Below are 17,591 nucleotides of genomic sequence, written 5' to 3'. Positions count from 1 at the left end.
AAAGTTATGCACAAAGCTGTGAGCTCCCCCCTCAGCCCGGACAGCTGCCACCTCACTGTGGTGCTCTTGGCTGGGAAGTTAAAAGCTGCGGATTCAGATTTTGGACACCATGGTGCTGTGTTTTCTGAAGTCTGACAGACTGCAGATATTATTTGCTCAATTTAATTCCAATGCAGGCTCACCCAGGGGCTGGCTACAGATGCAGCAGGACCAGGTCTTCCCCCCACTCTCATTCCCTGGCACACACCACCTGAGCTGCATGGCTGTCTGCTGTCTGACCGGGCAGTGCTGCAGGAACCAGGTAAAAGCTTCCAGCACAAGCTCTTTAAGACCACAAGTGCGTGGAGATGAGCCAGAGTCACTCCTTTTGTGACACCCCAAACTAACTCCAGGTGAAGTTGGTGTTTTCCTTTATCTCTTTGCATGATGACATGGACAGAGTCTGCCACAGACTGATGGCACAACAACAAAGGGACACACTTGTGTAGAACAGACCACGTCTGCTGTTCCTGACACAAGACTCTTCCAGACACGCGTGGGCAAAGCAGCAAGACAGAGGTCCCATCAGGTCTATGACTTCCTCCAGCAAATCCCATGGAAAAGCCCAAGTCAAGGGCCCAGCCTCACAAAGAGGCACAGGCAGACCCATTTCCCTGTGCTGGGCTACAGCACACACCGCTGGGCCACCCCCTGTAGGCATCTGTACAGCCCTCGATCACCTGCCCATGGAGTAAGGGGGTTTCTCTAGTAAAGCAGCACCTAGGCTGCTCCCTTCAGACCTTTTGAGCCTGGCTTTACCACACATATCTAACTAGTCCCTGTTATCCTTTTGCTAGTAGAAAGACTTGTTTCAAATCTTCCCACCTTTGAATACCAGTCTCAGGGCACAACACAGGACCCATGTTTTGCCACCCACCATGTCCTGGACCTATTTCAGGCCAGCTGCAGCAGCTCAGAGCAGCTCAGACAACAAGGCCATCATCCAAGCTTGGGAAGAACTGGGCAGGTGGGTGAATAAAGCTGGCTTTGTTACCCAGGGGTTTACCAGACTGAAGCAGCTTTCTTCCTGCAACACGAGGATGCATCTTCCTTCCCTCTGCAGGGTGCAGCACAGTCACCACCTCTCAGGAGTAAAAACCACCAGCAGAACAGCCTCGAGACAGGCTGCTGCTGGTCCAAACACAGGCCAGAAGGTTTATTCACTTCATATTTATTTCTCACAAAGACTGTACAAAATTCTTATAAAACTCTGGTGTGGGGATGGGCTATGACATTGATCCAAAAAATAATTCCCATGCAATCCCACCAGTTTCATAACTTACAAGGAAACAGATAAGCTACAGAGCTGCGAGTCCTGGAGTATTTACACTGAGGCGGGCAGGAGAGAACAGGAGACAAAGCAACACATGAACAGAGGTATTTACAATATGGACATACAAGCCCCTCGCCTCACGATAGCGGCAGCAGCAACAGCAGGAGGTTGTGGTGCTCAGAGGCTGATAGAGAATATGGGCTATTTACAGTATCTCACATATTAACAGCTTTACAAACATGTCCAGGGAGTTTATGTATAAAAAAAGCACCAAATGTCTGAATAGAAATCACACAGGCCTCCACGGGGGCTAGAATCTGAGGGCAAGCTGGCACCTGTGGCGTCACCGGCTGATGTCTCTGCTAGAGTCCCACATTTTTGTGCTTGGCTCCATCTCCAGCATGTCGAAGAACGGGTGCTTGAGGGCTTCAGCCAGGCTGATGCGCTTGGACGGCTCGTACTCCAGCATGCTCTCAATGAGGTCAAAAAGGCGGTGATGGTCCTCGGCCTCAGAAGTCAGGTACCGCTGTGGAGAGAGAGGGGAGAGGTCAGGGCGCAGGACGCTGCACCCCGTGCTGGTCACAGAACGCTCCCTGGCCTGAACAGCTAAGGTGGGGGAGGACTGGTCTGTTCAGACCTGCATTCATCCTAAGCCTGAACTCTAGGCCACTTTAACAAGCACAGAACTGTCAAGGGTTTTCCCCCTTCCCCATCTTTCCCAGACACTTCCTGAAGTCTCCTTGCCCTCCTCCTCATCCACTTGAGGTTAAGCTCAGGCTGCTGCAGTCCTCCTAGTTTATGTCTGGGACAGCCAAGGCTCCTTCAGGAAGATACTGGTCTGACCCTTTCAGTGGCCCAACCTTGCCCACGGGAAGAATCTTCAGAACTGGGGCTGGCACTGTAAGACTCTGCAATGAGAAAAGGATAAAGCAACCAGGCGCTCCTGCCCACCCCGCCTTACCCGCAGTGGCTTGCAGTTTTCCCTAACATAACGGCCAGCAGAGGTGTTCTCATCCCAGTCCAGGCGGCCATGGTAGAAATACTTTTGCTTCCTGTCAGAGTAAGAGGTGGGAACAGGTTACACCCAAGCACCAAACACCTTGCAGCAGAAGCAACGCGCCAGCCCTGCCACTACTCTGCCAGGGGCGCACACATCACTCAGGACACTGCAGCAGCATGGACTGACTCAGCAGGCAGCTGCAAAGTTTGATCCCTTGAAGAGAACCGCTCTACATAAAGCGGGGAAGAGCCAGGAAGCCTGCAGTGCCCAGCTGGCCTTTCTCACCTGGTCTTCCGGATCATCCGAGAAGGAATTGGCCCCAAGATCCTCTCCATCATGGCCAGGTGCTCCCGGTTGTCATGTGTCTGAGGGAGACAAGCATAAAGGGGATGCATGGAACAGGTTAGTCTTTCTGCCTCCAGACCCGGGTGATTCCCAGTTCAGAACCCCCTGCTGGCCAACGCCTCGGTCATCTCCACAGGCCTGCAGTGATGGAGGGAACTCCATCAGCCCCAGAGGCTCCTGGCTGTGCTGGGCAACAGCCAGCATCCTCTTTCACCAGTTGTGAGGAAGCCACAGAGCAAACGGTTCTCACCTGAAACAGGGTGAAACCCACATAATATTCAAAGATGATGCAGCCGATGCTCCAAACATCACAGGGCTGGCTCCAGCCAAGCTCTAAAAAACAACGCATTTAAAAGAAAATACAGTTATGGCCCAGGATTCCAAGTCCCTCTCCCTCACCCTTTCAAAAACCAACAAGTAACTGGAAAAACAATTCCCATTCTGGCCTTCTCCTGCTACATTAGTGTCAATACGCTGCCCAGCTGATAGCAATGCCAAAACCACCGGTTTCAAGTTGTTGCCCCCAGCCCTCTCTGAATTAATCCAGCAGGCAGCTCCCCGTGCCCTCGAGACAAAAGCCTGCTGCTGCAGAAAGCCAGGGAGAACCTACCCAGTATGACCTCCGGGGCCCGGTAGTGCCTGGTGGAGACAATTGTGCTGTGATGCTCGTGATCAAAAGTGGCACTGCCAAAGTCCACCACTCTGATGGCCGTGCTTTTCACACTCCGCTCATCTCGCTTCTTTGTGAGAGAGAAAGACAGCAGTTACTCAGCAGCTTCCAAACAAGGACCAACACACAAGGACCTTACACAACCAAGGTTTTGCCACAGGGGCCCAGGGGAAGGGAATGCTTTGCAGGGTCTATTAGTGCTGGTGCATACCCTCCGATGCGCAGCACAGCACCTCCCAAAAAAACCTCTCACTCAGCTGGAGTCTGTGGTCTCCATAGCTTACTTGTATACAGGCAGTTCACCCAGATTTGTCCTGAACAAACGCGTGAATGCAGCCAGCCAACACTATCTCCTATAGTCCAACTCCTCCCCGTGCTAAGGTCAGGGACACCAAGAACCCAAAAGGACACTTCTAGAGCAAAGCTGTTGCGTTACCTTTTCCAGGTTATAGGTGAGTTCGTAGTCAGAGTTCACAAAGAGGATGTTCTCGGGTTTGAGGTCAGTGTGAGTGAGTTTATTGTCATGCAGAACTGAGGAAGCAAACAGAACCAGAGTCAAGAAACAGAAGCAAAACGATGCTGCATCCACCTGATGAGCAAACAGCATTAACTTGGGTTGCTGCTGGCACAGTTTTAGCCCATGTTTGAAGTTGGGTGTGAACAGACAGGCCAGTCTAGGCCAAGGTGCTTCGACAGAAGCACAAAGATTGATCGCATCGATCACCAGAACATACACAGGAAGGTGGACGCTGAAGTGCTCTGGGCAGCTGCCAGCCCACAGGCATCAGAAACATTATAACCAGGCAAAGAAAAAGGATTCACCCCAGGCACACATTCACCACAGAGGGGCAGGAAGGCTCAGTCTCAGGACTGGCACAGCAGCACTGTGGCAAAAACTCATTGCATCGGGCCACCAGCTGCAGAACTGGCACTGAAGTTGGGAGCCACACAGCTCTCCAGGTCAGTCATGGGCCAGCAGAGAAAAGAGCAGTGAACACTTACATTTCACGGCCTGGCACACCTGGTAGGCCATGTGCCGCACTTGGTGGATGGGGTAAGGCAGATAGTTGTTGTCCTTCAGGAAATCAAAAGTGCTGAGCCCCAGCAGTTCGAAGGAGATGCACATGTGGCCGTGGTAGTCAAACCAGTCAAACATCCTGACACACAGGCTGAAGAGAAAGAGTCAGATTCGGGACAGATCTGCACACACCACTCAGACGGGCTGTCCCTGCACCAGGCTCACCCTTTCCTTGCTCGGTCTGTATCCCGTACCAAGGCAACGCGCCACCAAAAACTAGCTACAGATGAATTCAGTCACACACCAAACACCTCTCCCATCCCATCCCTACAACTGCGCTAGGACGATGCTTTCCCTTCCATTTTGTCACCAGCTGAGTGCACTCACTTCTTGTTCTCGGGATCCTTCTCGTTGATTTTCTCCAGCACATTTATTTCTAGTCGGGCAGCCTCTTTGTATTTCTCCACATTTTTAATGATTTTGAGAGCAACACGTGCACCACCCCTGGGGAGAAACAGGAAGAAAACTCAAGGTCACCCTGGAGTTGTGTCAGAGACTGTGCCCTGCAAAAAAAGGGCTTTCTGAACTACTCTCTTCATGGGAAGATTTATACATCCTCTCCCTCGCTATGAACAGCCCCGAGACTCCCCCCAGTCCCTCTCCAACACATGGATGACCCAACGGGATGAGCACCCACACCAGCAGAGGAATACTAGAAATCGAGGGACCCATTTCCACCCCAGGCTCCTGCTTGAAGCACGAGACTATTTCACCAGCTGCGCTGCCTTTTTTCCTCATCGCCACACCCCTCCCCGCCCCAGGAGCGGGCGTACCTCCGGTGATCCATGCACTGCACCACTCTGCCGAACGTGCCTTCCCCTAAGGTGCTAATAATCTCATCTGGGAGGGAGAGAAGAAGAGAAAAGCCCATGAGAGAGTGAGCACGACCTGGATGCAGCGCATACACAAGGCAGAGGAGAATGCATTGCAACACCTAACCTGCACACAGCTTGAGAGACCGGAGCAGCGGAAGGCTGACACCGGCTGCACAAGGCAACTGCCCTAGTTCCCTGGCACTTCAGTAACAATACAAAATATAAACGTAGTTTTAACAAAAGGGGAAGGAAAAGGAGAGGGTTTCTCTTTAATAAACAATGAAAATAAAATGAAACAGAAAGATAAGACAGATCTGCGACTGCGATGGGAGCTTAACTAGAGAGCTAAATTATGTTACGATTTGGCTGTACATCTTTCTTGTAGCCAGTCGCCGACGCGATAGATCAGATGCCCCTCGTCGTCGTCCTCCACACTCTTGGCCCTTCTGCTGCTCTGTCGACTCCGCTGCTGGCCCAGGCAGACAGGGAATTCATCATTCACCAATCAGATTTTCAAACCAGCGCAGCAGCCAGCGTCACGCATTGGTTGGTTTGGAAATTCACATGGTTGTTTGAGGAGGGGTTGCAGGAGGAGATTCCCAGCCAATTCATACGGCACAGAGGAATATATAACGATAGGGATATTGCAAGGGAACATGTCAAGATACAACACACTAGCTCAGAAAAGAAAAAAACAGTTTGCTTTTCGTTGTAGCAAAAAAAAAAAAAAAAAAAAAAAGAAAAAAGAACCTACAAACAGCCCCACCCGAACCAGTGTGAGAGCAGAGACGGGCAGAACGAGGGCTAGCAGAGGGGCAGTGGAAGGAGCCAGCTGCTCTTGCTCCTGTGGGGGCTTGGAGAGGAACGGCACTGGCCTATGGGTCCCGGATCAGTGCCAAGAGAGCACGCCAAAGCACGACTGCAGCCGGGCACTCAGTGACCGCAGGGAGAGGCTTGCTTCAGCCCCGCATCAGCCACTGAGGAAAGGCAGCAGGAGGCAGGTGCCGGGAAGTCCTGCACAAGCAAAGGGCCAGACTGCCCCACAGACACTGCCCATCCCCTTCCAACAACCTCCCACGGTGGCTTCCCCCAGCCCCAACACTCAGATTAAGATGAATTCAGAGATTTCAGAAGCAACTCTTGGTACAACGATCCATCCAAAACCAGAGAGAATTTACAAGTAACTGCCTGGGGGCAGATGTGACACTTCTTTCTAGACCCTCCCCCAGAGAAGCTGATCCTGGAAAGACCAACTTCCAGGAGAGAAGCAGAGGCCCAACAGGGAATAGGGACAGCCTGGGATGAGGCAGATGAGAGATTTTATGTCAGAGAAGAGAAAACTCCTGCCTTTGGTTCCGCTAAGCAACCCCACACCTGGGAGCAACCAGACAGCAGACTCGGGACCTGAATCCAGCCCATAACCCCGTCCCTGGACACACAGTCAGAACAGACCAGACAACACTGAGAGCTCCACACACAGAGCAGAGAACATGTCTGGGGTCTAACAGAAGTGGAAGGTGAACAGCAGAACAGACAAGAAGAGAAAGCCGGGGACACTGCTGGGAAGAGCCTGGGATGGTTACTGCCTCCACCCGGACTGACCAGGCCACAAGCTACGTTCACCTGCCAAAGCCCCTGGCGTGACAACCCAAGTCAGCTGCGCCCACCCAAAGGATCCTGCTCTGACACAGGACCCAGCTCACAGAGACGGGGCTTCCTGCCACAGAACACAGGCCCGGATCAGGGATCAGCAGGGGCCACGGGGACCTGTCGCAGACAGACCGAGCTCTCTGGGATCAGGAGCAGCTGAATGCTTCCTGTACAAACCTCACACAAAGACCGCTCAGCTGGGGTTCCTAGACAGCTCTTTAATGAGCATCACCACACCAAAGCAGCGCTCTGTAGGGATAAAGGAGCTGTGGAGCACAGCACCACCCCAGGGGGACATGCCAGCCCTGCGGGGCACGCCTGGCCTTCCACCTCTGAGCGGGCAACGCTAAGGCAGGGTCTGAGCTGCCTGTGCCCAGCTGGCACAGGGCAGCCACTGCTGAGGTGCACCAGGACGGTGGACAGGAACCGCTGCCTGCATCAAAGGCTTTCTAGGCATTTCTCAAGCTGAGTCCGAGAGAGTGTTAGAAAGTGAGTTTTCTACTTACCCAGCTTGCCACCTGCGAGAGAAAGGTTACAGGGGAGGCCCAGCACAGCAGGATACTCACCGATGAGGAGCGACTAAAGGACCGGCTGCGGCGCCGCCTCCGCCTGTGCTTACGCCGGCTGCTTTTGCAGCTCCGGTAGCTGCCCTCGCGGTCCCGGGAGCGCCGGTACTCGTAGGAATGACGGTACTCGGGTTCATAGTAGGCTTCTCCTCGCTCACGACTGTAATCGTTCCGCCGGTAGCTATCACAGTAACGCCGGTCGTAGGCCCTCCTGTCCGCTGAGTGGTCGTCGTAGCTGGGGGGGAAGCAACCCATGGGGATAGGATTACGAACACTGTTCAGGAAGTGACAGCTCAGAGCATGCAAGCCTGCTAAGTACAGGACGGGCCGAAACACCTCGGGTCAGCTGGGGACAGGTGAGGCGCAGGGTGGCTCTGGCAAAGCGATAGCAAGACGAATCAGCCAAAATCCGAGCAGCTCCGCGGGGCTGACTCACCTCCTGGACCGAACGTGGTAGCTGTCCTCCCGACGGTGCCGACGGTCACGCTCGCTGCTGCTCGACCGTGACCGCGTCCGCCGTCGCTTGTGCTTGCGACTTCTGTAACGCTCATGGTAGCTGCCCCGGCTGCTGCGCTCCGACGAGCGGTACCTTCTAGAGTGAGGCATCTGCAGGAACAACACAAGGCCGTGACTATGAGGCGATGGCAAGGGAGAGAAACCAGCACGTACAGTCAGTAGCCAAAGAACCGTTAGGACAAACAGGGGGAGGCAATCAGCATGTCTAAGTATGCATGGGGGATTTGAGAAGGAGGGGACAAACCTCTGAGGAACCCCGGAACCTCATAAGAGTGAAGATGCAGCCACCCCCATGGGCCATGCCTGCTGTGGTTTTGTTCTCCAGGTTACGATTCCCCCTTCACTTCTTATCCATGGTCTTTACTGGCCACAGCTCCAGGAGCAGCATTTGTGCTTTCAATGCTCCTACTTTCTCTCCCTGACCCTATGCCCTCCCCAGGAAGCATAAACTCCACCAAGAAGAACTGAAAATAAAACAAAGCTCAGCTTATTACTGATGCCAGGCCCAAATCCTTGCACCAGCACTGCAGACACCTAAGTGGGCAACTGCTGAAGAAATGCCTCTGTCCTGCTGCTGAGCCAGCACCACCTACAGCTCTCACTCCAAGCACAGAGGCCCCTACAGGATCCAAGGAACAGGAACACCATCTGCACGCACAGATGTGTTAAGGCAGCCTCGTAGGCCTTACCTCAGAGGCAAGGAATACTCACAACTCTGCCCTGTAGGTGGGACGTTAGAGTCAAAAACGAAGAAGAAAACGCCTCAGTAAGACCATACACCCAGTTCCACCTCTGAAGTGCAAGTTCTTAGGGTCCTACTCCTACCCCCAGACCTCGCTCCAAAAATACCAGACTTTCCCAATGCGTATTTTGGTTCTCAAGCATTGAGCTGCTAGATCTGCCCTGTCTCCACAGGTAAGAGGCTGGATTTCTGCCCACACACCTCCTGGCGGATCTTTCCTCCCCCCTCAGAACGCACGCTCGCCTACCTGGCTGACTTTCTGCCCGCAAAACTCTGCTGACGTTAGGGGCAGGGCTACCAGAAGGCAAAGCTACTCCCACAGCCGTGGCGAGCTACAGGCACGTACTCATCGCACGCCGACAAATCTCACCCTCGGCAGCCAGGCCGGGCTCCGCAGAGCCCCTGGCGGTCCCTCCCCGGCGGTGGCTCACCGACACCCGGCGCTGGGGCCAAGGCGAGCGCCGAGCCCGTCACACCCCCTGCGAGCGCCGCGCAAGGGAGACGCTCCCAGCCCTTAATTAAAGGCAGCGCTGGGAGGCGACGCTGGCAGCCCTCCAGCGGCCGGGTAGCCCTCCTTGCACGCAGGCGGAGGCCGCACCGGGGCGTTTCGCTGCGCTGGAACCGGTTTGGGGATCATCGGCGGTGGGGCCGGGCCGCCAGCAGCGAGCTCGGCCGCCGGGCGGGGCCCGCACCGGACGCGGCGCCGAAAAAGGAAGCGCCGGGACCCGTCCGCAGAGCGAGGCCCGAGGCCGGGGCACCGGGACGGACCGCGCCGGGGGAGGGGAGGGGAGAGGGGATGGGGAGAGCTCGAACCCCCCGCCCGGTGCCCCCGGGCCTGGCCGCGGCCTCCTCGGGCGCTCTGGGCCCGCCCCGCGAGCGCCCCCCCGGAAGCGCTCGGGCCTCGGGAGCGCGGCCCCGACCTTGGCGAGTAGCCTCCGGGAGGCCCTGCCCGGCCCGGCCCGGCCCGGCCCTGCCCAGCGCGGCCCCGGGGGCGCCGCCGCCGCCGAGCACGGAAGCGGCCGCCGCGGCCTAACCCCGCCCGCCCCGCCCCGAGCCGCACCGTCCTCGCAGCCAGCCCGGTGCGCTTGTCCCACAGGAAGTCCGTGATGGCGGCCGTGGGCCCCCGGGGATCCCGGGCCCCGCTCCGGCTCCTCTCGGGCTCCTCCGCCGCTCGTCCTCGCCGCCGCCGCCTCCTCCGCCGCGCCCCGCCGCGCCGCGCCGCCGATCCGGGTCTCAGCCAGGCCGCGCGCACGCACGACGCACACGCGTACGCGCTTGCGTCACGAGGCGCGGCGCGCGCACGGGCCCGCGCGCAAAGGCGGCGGGGCGGGGCCGGGGGACCGGGGGCGGGGCGGGGCCGGGAGGGAGGGGGGACGGAGGCGGGGCGGAGGGGCGGGGCGTCGAGCTAGACCACGCCCCTAAGCCCCGCCCGCCCCGCCCCGCCCCGCCCGCCGCGGGGTCCCGCGCCGCCGCCGCTGCCGCCGCCGCCGCTCCCGTGCCGCCGCCCGGGCCTCGGTGCTCGGCGCTGCTCCGCTGCCGCCGGCGCCTCCCCGCTGGCGGCGGGGCCCGGCCGCGGTGCCCGCGCCAGGGCGTGCGCAACAGGCGGGCGCCGCCGGGGCCGCGGGCGCCGGTGAGCGAGCGGCCGGGGGCGGCGAGCGAGCGGCCGCCCGGGGCCGGGCATGTGCGGCGGGGCGGCGGGCAGGGCGCCCGGGCAAGGGCGTTTGAAGGAAACGTGAGGCGCGGCGGCGGCGGCATGGACGCGGCGCCGGGCCGGAGCCCCGAGCCCCGGGAGAAGCCGCCGGTGCCGGACGGGGAAGCGGCGGCGGGGGCGGCCGCTCGGGGGGCGGCGGGCGCGGCCCCGGCCTCGCCGGCGGCGGCGGAGCAGATCGTGGCGGAGGGCGAGGCGGCGGCGGCGGCGGCGGCGGGCACGTTCGTGCAGCGGCAGCTCGGGGCCATGCTGCAGCCCGCCGTGAACAAGTTCTCGCTGCGCATGTTCGGCAGCCACCGGGCCGTGGAGATCGAACGGCAGCGGGTGAAGTCGGCCGGCGCCTGGATCATCCACCCCTACAGCGACTTCAGGTGGGACCCGGGCCCCGCTCCCCCCGGACGGGCCCGGCCTCGGTCCCCGGTACCCGGTGGTCGGTGCCCGGTGCTCGGTGCCCGGCCCCTCCGCCGCTGTCCCTGGTGCTGAGCGCGGCTCCCTCCCGGCCCCGCCGCACCGGCAGCGCCCGGCGGGGCAACAAGTGAGGGGCACCGGCGGTGCTCCCCCGGCCCCTCCGGGGGACAGCGGAGGCGGCCCCGAGCAATCGGGGCTGGCGAGGCTCCGACCCCGCCGCCCGCACCGCGAGCCCCCCGGCCCCTTCCCCACCCTGGGCACGTCCGAAGCCAGCCCCGCGATAACTCAGCCAAGTTTCCTCCGGTTCAGCCCCTTCCCGGTCTCCGGTATCCCCCCGGCCCTCTGGGGCTCCCCGCCGGGCAAGGAGCTCCCCGGCAGCCCCCAGCTCCGGGCACGCCAAGGAGGAGGAGGAAGGGGCCGCCTGGTTCTGCCCCCACGCAAAGCTTTCCTCCCTTGACACCGCTTTGAATTGCCAAACGTGTGCAGGACTCGCGCAGACCCCACACGGTGCCCGTGGAGCCTGCCCGAGCACCAGCCCCGCAGCCCCGAGCTGCCGGAGGAGGAGAGGGCAGGGCGCTGCGAGGCGACGGGCCTGCCTCACCGTGACACCGGGATCGCCGGGAAGAGCGCAGGGCCGGCTGATGTGGGAGGAACTGGGTGTCACGGGGATGTTGAGTCATATAGGGTGGGCTTTCTCTACGGGGGATGAAGCTGCGAGGCAGTCATCTCCCACGGCAAGCCGTGACACGGCCGACGTCCCCAGCCGGGTGAGGAGCTCCAGAGCGGGGCTGGCACCTGGTGCAGGTCCCCGGCACCTGTGGGCAGCTCCGCAGCCTCCAGGGCCTGCGGTGCCCCCCGCAGACCGCCCCGCGCCTCCCCAGAGTGACCCCGAGGGGCGCAAAGCCCTCGTGGACCTTTTGGGAGGAAAGCCGCCCCCCACGTTTGCGAGCCCAAGCTCTGCAGGAGCTTCAGCCCGTTGTGAAGGTGACATGCAGCGAGCCGGCTGGATTACGCTGGTGTTTATCACATTACGGGGATCCTCAAAGGCCACAGAGATCAGGGCCCTGTGTGCTCGCCGTGACACGGAGTGAAGGACGGGGCCTGCCCTAAAGAGCTTAAGCCTAAATCTGAATCGAGTGCACCCGGCAGCTGGCGGGGGGCAGGCTGTTTTACCATTCAGGGCACAGAGTTGGGGTGCGGGAGGTGTTTGTGCAGCCAGGTCAGCTCCGTTCTGCCTGGCCGGTGCCTCCTCACCCACACAAGCAAGCCCTGGCCGTGGCTGAGGCAGCGTTAACACGGGCGAGGTGTCCTCACCTCCGGGGGCAGAGAGCACCAGCCTCAGCTGGGACTGAGCAGGGCACCCAAAAGCGGGAGCTGGGCTTTCTTTTCCAGACCCCATAAAAACTTCGGGCGTGGAGCTGGGAAGCCCCCCGAGCATTGCATGTGTTTGCATGAAGAAGGCAAACAGCCTTTACGCGTGGCTGGGGATGCTGAATTTCAGGGCACCGTCAAACTCTAATCAGCCGATGCTGGGGACCTCGTGGATTTACTTCTGAAGCCTCTGAGCTTGTCCTCTCAGAGAAAGGAGGGAGATGAGGTGCTCCTGCAGGCCTAGGACCGTGTAGCTCCTGCCCACCACTCACAAGCACCCTTTTGGGGTCAGACACGTTCCTTCCACCTTCTCCATGGGGATGGCACTTGTCTGGCCTTTGTTCGCTCCTGCCCGGCTGCCCCACGCTACCATCCCAAGTGCCTCCCTGGCCCCGAGTCCCTCGGATGCCCTGGGAGCTCAGCACTGGGTTTGTGTAAGCAGCAAGGCTTATCCCAAATCCTTCTAAGCCAGCCTGGGCTGTGGTTGGGAGCTGGCGGACGATGGGGAGCTCTGGGGAGCAAAGCCTGTGTCCTCCCTGCGCTCTCCTCTTTGTGACATGTTGGACTCCAGCTTTGGTCCTGGGTTTCTTTTCTAACCTTCTGTCCCACCTCTCCTCCTGCTCCCTGCCTGCTGCCTTCCTGCAGGTTCTACTGGGATCTCATCATGCTGCTCCTGATGGTGGGGAATTTGATCATCCTGCCTGTGGGCATCACCTTCTTTAAGGACGAGAACACCCCGCCCTGGATCGTTTTCAACGTGCTTTCAGACACCTTCTTCCTGGCTGACCTGGTCCTGAACTTCCGGACAGGCATCGTGGTGGAGGACAACACAGAGATCATCCTCGACCCTCACACCATCAAAATGAAGTACCTGAAGAGCTGGTTCCTGGTTGACTTCATCTCCTCCATCCCAGTTGACTACATCTTCCTCATCGTTGACCTCGAGACCCAGGTGGATTCGGACGTCTACAAGACGGCGCGGGCCCTACGCATCGTCCGCTTCACCAAGATCCTCAGCCTGCTGCGCCTGCTGCGCCTCTCACGCCTCATCCGCTACATCCACCAGTGGGAGGAGGTGAGGGTCCCTCGGAGGTCCCAGGCCCGGGGCAGGGTCTCGGGGCAGGTCAGGGATCTCTGGCTGTGGGGTCCGGCTGGCTGGAGGAGGGAGTTGAAGCGACCATAATGGGGAAAGAGACAGTTTCTCTGTAGCTGCGCTCCTGCCTCTTCCCCAGATCTTCCATATGACTTACGACCTGGCAAGTGCTGTGGTGAGGATCTTCAACCTCATCGGCATGATGCTGCTGCTGTGTCACTGGGATGGGTGCCTCCAGTTCCTGGTGCCAATGTTGCAAGACTTCCCGGAGGACTGCTGGGTCTCCATCAACCACATGGTGGTGAGTGCCCCGGGCAGGGGCGATACTGGTGCTGCATCCACCAGGGGGAGGAGAGGAGGTGCTTGCACATCTCAACCGCTCAAACGCCTGGGCACACTCAGCCCCCAGAGCTGCCCGGTGGATCTGTGTGCTGCGGAGCAGCAGTGAGATGGTGTGGGGGGAATCTCTGCATCCTCTTCCTGTCTCAGCCCACCTTGGCTGCTGCTGGAGTTGGACCGGCCAGGGGAATCCCTTGTGCCCTGCCAGGAGGGAACAGGGCACCAGGGCTCCTGTCTGCTCCCCCAGAGGCAGTCCCAGTCCCTCATCCTCTTCCCCAGGCAGAGCTCTGCCCTTCGGTTGTGGACACATCAAATACCTTTTTGCTGGCTGCGGGGAGGGGGAACTGGATGGTTCTGCCCAGTGGCTCCTTCCGACAGAGCCCCCCAGCGCTGCTGTTCCCTCTTCTGCAGAACGACTCCTGGGGGAAGCAGTACTCGCACGCCCTGTTCAAGGCCATGAGCCACATGCTGTGCATTGGCTATGGCCAGCAGGCGCCCGAGGGTATGACCGACGTCTGGCTCACGATGCTGAGCATGATCGTGGGAGCCACCTGCTACGCCATGTTCATCGGCCACGCCACCGCCCTCATCCAGTCGCTGGACTCATCCCGGCGCCAGTACCAGGAGAAGGTCAGCAGGGTGCTGGAGAGAGTGCCTGGATCCTGGGGGAAGTCATGCCGGCACAAGTGGGTCGAGCTCCAAAACCTGCTTGGTGCGGGCTCCCTGCCCGGCAGCCTCCTGCCCTGCTCTCTGCCCTTGCTGCCTGCTCAGGAGGTGGGGGTGTCAGGGGGGCAGGCTCCCTGTTTGGATAGGGACACCCCAGTCATCCTGCCGGGGTTCACCCTGGCATAGTGAGGCCCGCATCCCGGCCTCTGCCGTGGGACCCTCTCTGCCCTGAGCACACGGGGGTCCCAGCTCTGGCAGTGGCTGCTCCTCACCGCCAAGGAGAGGGAAGGTGTGAGCCGGCGGTGCTGCCAGCCCTGGCACGGCGCAGCTCATTTCAGCGCAGCCCAGCGTGGCTCTCTCCTGTCCCCGCAGTACAAGCAAGTGGAGCAGTACATGTCATTTCACAAGCTGCCTGGGGACACGCGCCAGCGCATCCACGAGTATTACGAGCACCGCTACCAGGGCAAGATGTTTGATGAGGAGAACATCCTGGGGGAGCTCAGCGAGCCACTCAAGGAGGTATGGGCAGGCACCCCAGTGCTGGTGGTGTGGGGGAAGGAGGGCAGTGCTCACCGGGGTCAGCGCTGGCCTGCTCCTCACCCCACAGGAGATCATCAACTTCAACTGCCGCAACCTGGTGGCCAACATGCCCCTGTTCGCCAACGCAGACCCCAACTTCGTGACAGCCATGCTAACCAAGCTGCGCTTCGAGGTCTTCCAGCCTGGAGACTTCATCATCCGCGAGGGCACTGTGGGCAAAAAGATGTACTTCATCCAGCACGGGGTGGTCAGCATCCTCACCAAGGGCAACAAGGAGACAAAGCTGTCTGATGGCTCCTACTTTGGGGGTGAGGCTGTGCTGAGGGACTTGGAGAGCAGGGGGACATGAGAGCTGCTGGAGGATATGTGATGCTTGCACCCTCTGTCCATCCCCTCAGCACCAACGCCAAAGGCTGGGCATCCACCTCCCTCGGGTTTCTGGGGCTCAGAAGTCCACCTCCCCGGTTCTTGCAGGGTGTCTTGTCCCACAGGGTGATCAGGGGAACCAGCAGTCAGAGAGCCCTGAATTCTGGCTGTCTTGGCCAGAGAGGGCATCTGCCCAGCCAGCCTCTGGCCATAGAGCAGAGGTTTTTAGAGCAGAGCACCTGGGCCAAGTTTATGGGCTACAAGCACGGTTTTGGAAGAGAACTGGGTCAGGTGACTGCAGGAGCTGCATCCAAGGATGTCTCCATGGCCCGGGGAGGGAGGAACAGGTTGTGTGTGGCCCAGGGCACGGCTGTGGCTGTCCAGACTCCTGGCTTTGCTCCTTCTCCTGAGCCGTGCTGTTCCTGTGGGAGCGCTAGGCAGCCCTGTCCCTGCTCTGGGGAGGTCTCTGGGGAGGGGACAGATGGCTGCATCACTCCGCCACCTCAATCTCTCTCCCTGCAGAAATCTGCCTGCTGACACGGGGCAGGCGGACAGCCAGCGTGCGAGCTGACACTTACTGCCGCCTCTACTCCCTGTCGGTGGATAATTTCAATGAGGTGCTGGAGGAGTACCCCATGATGCGCAGGGCCTTTGAGACGGTGGCCATGGACCGTCTGGATCGCATAGGTGAGGAGCAGCCCCTGTGCCCCACGCAGCCACCTCTGTGTCTGCTCCCAGGGTCCCAGCACTCCAGCCTCACGGGTCCCCAGCGATGAGGAGGGGGAGCAGAGGGATGCAGCCTGCCACCAGGGCCCCTCTTTCCTCCCAGACAGGATCTGGGCAATGCTGATGAGCTTCCCAGGGTGGGGCTGTCACCCTCCCTACACATATTTGCCCTGTCTGGCATTGGCCAGTTGCTCGTCCTCGTCCCCCCTTGCCTGCTGAGTACAAGTGGGACCACAGACTCCAGCCCCCAGCCCGGAGCCTTTGGAATCATCCTTTGGGCTCTGTTTTGCCCCTACTTCTCCCTCTGTGCTGAAGCTAGGACCCTCCCCAAAGCCTTGCTTCCATTTGGTAAAGCAGTGAGGTTTTATCGTCCCTTCCCCACCATCACCCCTGCCCTGCACGGTGTCCCTGAGAGCTCCTGGGGAGGGTGACACCACTACCTTTCACCCAGGGAAGAAGAACTCCATCTTGCTCCGCAAGCGAGCTGAGCACAGCTCAGGGCCCATGAACAACGAGATGATCCAGCAGATCGTGAAGCACGACCAGGATGTGGCCCACAACATCCAGGAGCTGCAGCAGATGACGATGGGCCGGGAGCTGAGCGGCAAGCCGGTGATCTGGGAGCCGCTGGTGCACGCGCCCCTGCAGACAGCCGCTGCCACCACCAACGTGGCCATTGCCTTGACTCACCAACACAGCCTGCAGGCCCACATCTTCCTGCCGCCCTCCTCCATCTCCAGCCCGCTGTCACCTGAGGCCACCCTGCTGACGAAGCAGGTGCGCAGGTCCCAGCCCAGCCTGGGGGGCTCCCGGCCCTCCTCGGTCAGCTCCCCATCGGGGGCGCAGTCCCATCTGCAGACACCGGCCGCCGGTTCGCCTTCCTCCCCGATGGTCCAGTCCCAGGCACCCCTGGAAAGCGGGGGCCAGCGACCAAGCCACGGGGGGCAGCCCTTGCCGCGTGCGGCGCAGAAGGGAGAGCTGCCGCCAGCGGCCAAGCAGCCCCCGGCAGGATCCCAGCCCCAGCTCTCCAAGTCCCGGGGCACCTCGGTTTCCACTTCTCTGCTGCAGCAGGCGGCGGGGGCTCCGTCCCCCAGCTCGGAGCAGGCGCTGCCGGCGGGGAGAACTCTCCACTACAGCCTGTCCCGGGCCACCGGATCCCACATCTCGCTTCTGATGCAGCCACAGCAGCTGGTGAAGCACAGGAGCATCCAGGGCCTGCCCGTGGGGCGGCTCACCCAGGATGTCCGTCTCCTCTCGGCCTCCCAGCCCTCCTTGCCCAACAAGGTTGCTCAGCAAGCAGACGGGAGCTCCCTGCAGCAGGGGAGGAAATCCGTGGGGAACCTGGCCCGCAGATCCTCTCCCTCAGTAGCCGGACTCCTCGCCAAGCCATGTCCGGGGATCGCAGGCCAGCCAGCACACCCGCAGCAGATGCCTTCAGGATCGCTGGCTCAAGCGAGCCGCTCCGTGGCAGGAGCGTCCACCCCACAGTCCCCAGTCTCTGCACCCAGGCAGGCGGCAGCTCCCTCCCGCAAGGGCTCCGTGGCCTTCAGCCCTGAGGTGGAAACGGGGAAGCCCAAGCTCCCATCCAACATGTGAGCCCCCGGCGGCACCCGTGCACGGGTAAGAGAGAGACAGGCACCGAGGTGGCACCCGCGGGAGGAGAGCGGAGGCAGCAGGAGA

General features: G+C 60.2%; 2 protein-coding genes across 3 annotated transcripts; one reads left to right on the top strand and one right to left on the bottom strand.

Annotated features, from left to right (window-relative positions):
• Nucleotides 1-1,193: 1,193 nt before the first annotated feature.
• On the bottom strand, nucleotides 1,194-9,945 carry CLK2 (CDC like kinase 2). Of its 2 annotated transcripts, none has more exons than XM_084303200.1 (13): nucleotides 9,755-9,945; nucleotides 7,873-8,042; nucleotides 7,437-7,671; nucleotides 5,593-5,689; nucleotides 5,179-5,245; nucleotides 4,733-4,849; nucleotides 4,330-4,496; nucleotides 3,764-3,858; nucleotides 3,268-3,397; nucleotides 2,908-2,990; nucleotides 2,598-2,677; nucleotides 2,274-2,364; nucleotides 1,194-1,838 (listed from the first exon to the last, which is right to left on the bottom strand). In XM_084303200.1, the coding sequence occupies exons 2-13, from the start codon at nucleotides 8,040-8,042 to the stop codon at nucleotides 1,656-1,658; spliced, it is 1,515 nt and encodes a 504-aa protein (XP_084159326.1). In that variant the 5' UTR covers nucleotides 9,755-9,945; the 3' UTR covers nucleotides 1,194-1,655. The 2 variants fall into 2 exon arrangements, with proteins under 2 accessions (XP_084159326.1, XP_084159327.1); XM_084303201.1 differs by having other exon boundaries at nucleotides 5,593-5,686.
• A 502-nt stretch (nucleotides 9,946-10,447) lies between these two features.
• On the top strand, nucleotides 10,448-17,507 carry HCN3 (hyperpolarization activated cyclic nucleotide gated potassium channel 3; the record flags this gene model as incomplete). Its single annotated transcript, XM_084303172.1, has 8 exons — nucleotides 10,448-10,773; nucleotides 12,827-13,256; nucleotides 13,414-13,575; nucleotides 14,025-14,243; nucleotides 14,652-14,798; nucleotides 14,887-15,127; nucleotides 15,708-15,872; nucleotides 16,363-17,507. 8 exons carry the CDS (start codon nucleotides 10,448-10,450, stop codon nucleotides 17,505-17,507), a joined length of 2,835 nt encoding a protein of 944 aa, XP_084159298.1.
• Between the last annotated feature and the right edge of the window lie 84 nt (nucleotides 17,508-17,591).

This window comes from Netta rufina, assembly GCF_964035555.1.
Source record: "Netta rufina genome assembly, chromosome: 29".
NCBI lineage: Eukaryota > Metazoa > Chordata > Aves > Anseriformes > Anatidae > Netta > Netta rufina.
The sequence above is the reverse complement of the archived record's forward strand: the minus strand, read 5'-3'. Positions and strand labels throughout refer to the sequence as shown.

Bases quoted from the DNA above. Each gene is read 5' to 3' on its own strand.
- CLK2 (XM_084303200.1), bottom strand. From the start codon at position 8,042: ATGCCTCACTCTAGAAGGTACCGCTCGTCGGAGCGCAGCAGCCGGGGC. The intron at 5,690-7,436 runs GTGAGTATCCTG...TGCCTGGGCCAG, and splicing joins CCTTTAGTCGCTCCTCATCG to CAGCGGAGTCGACAGAGCAG. The intron at 4,850-5,178 runs GTACGCCCGCTC...GTTTCTCCCCAG, and splicing joins CAGTGCATGGATCACCGGAG to GGGTGGTGCACGTGTTGCTC.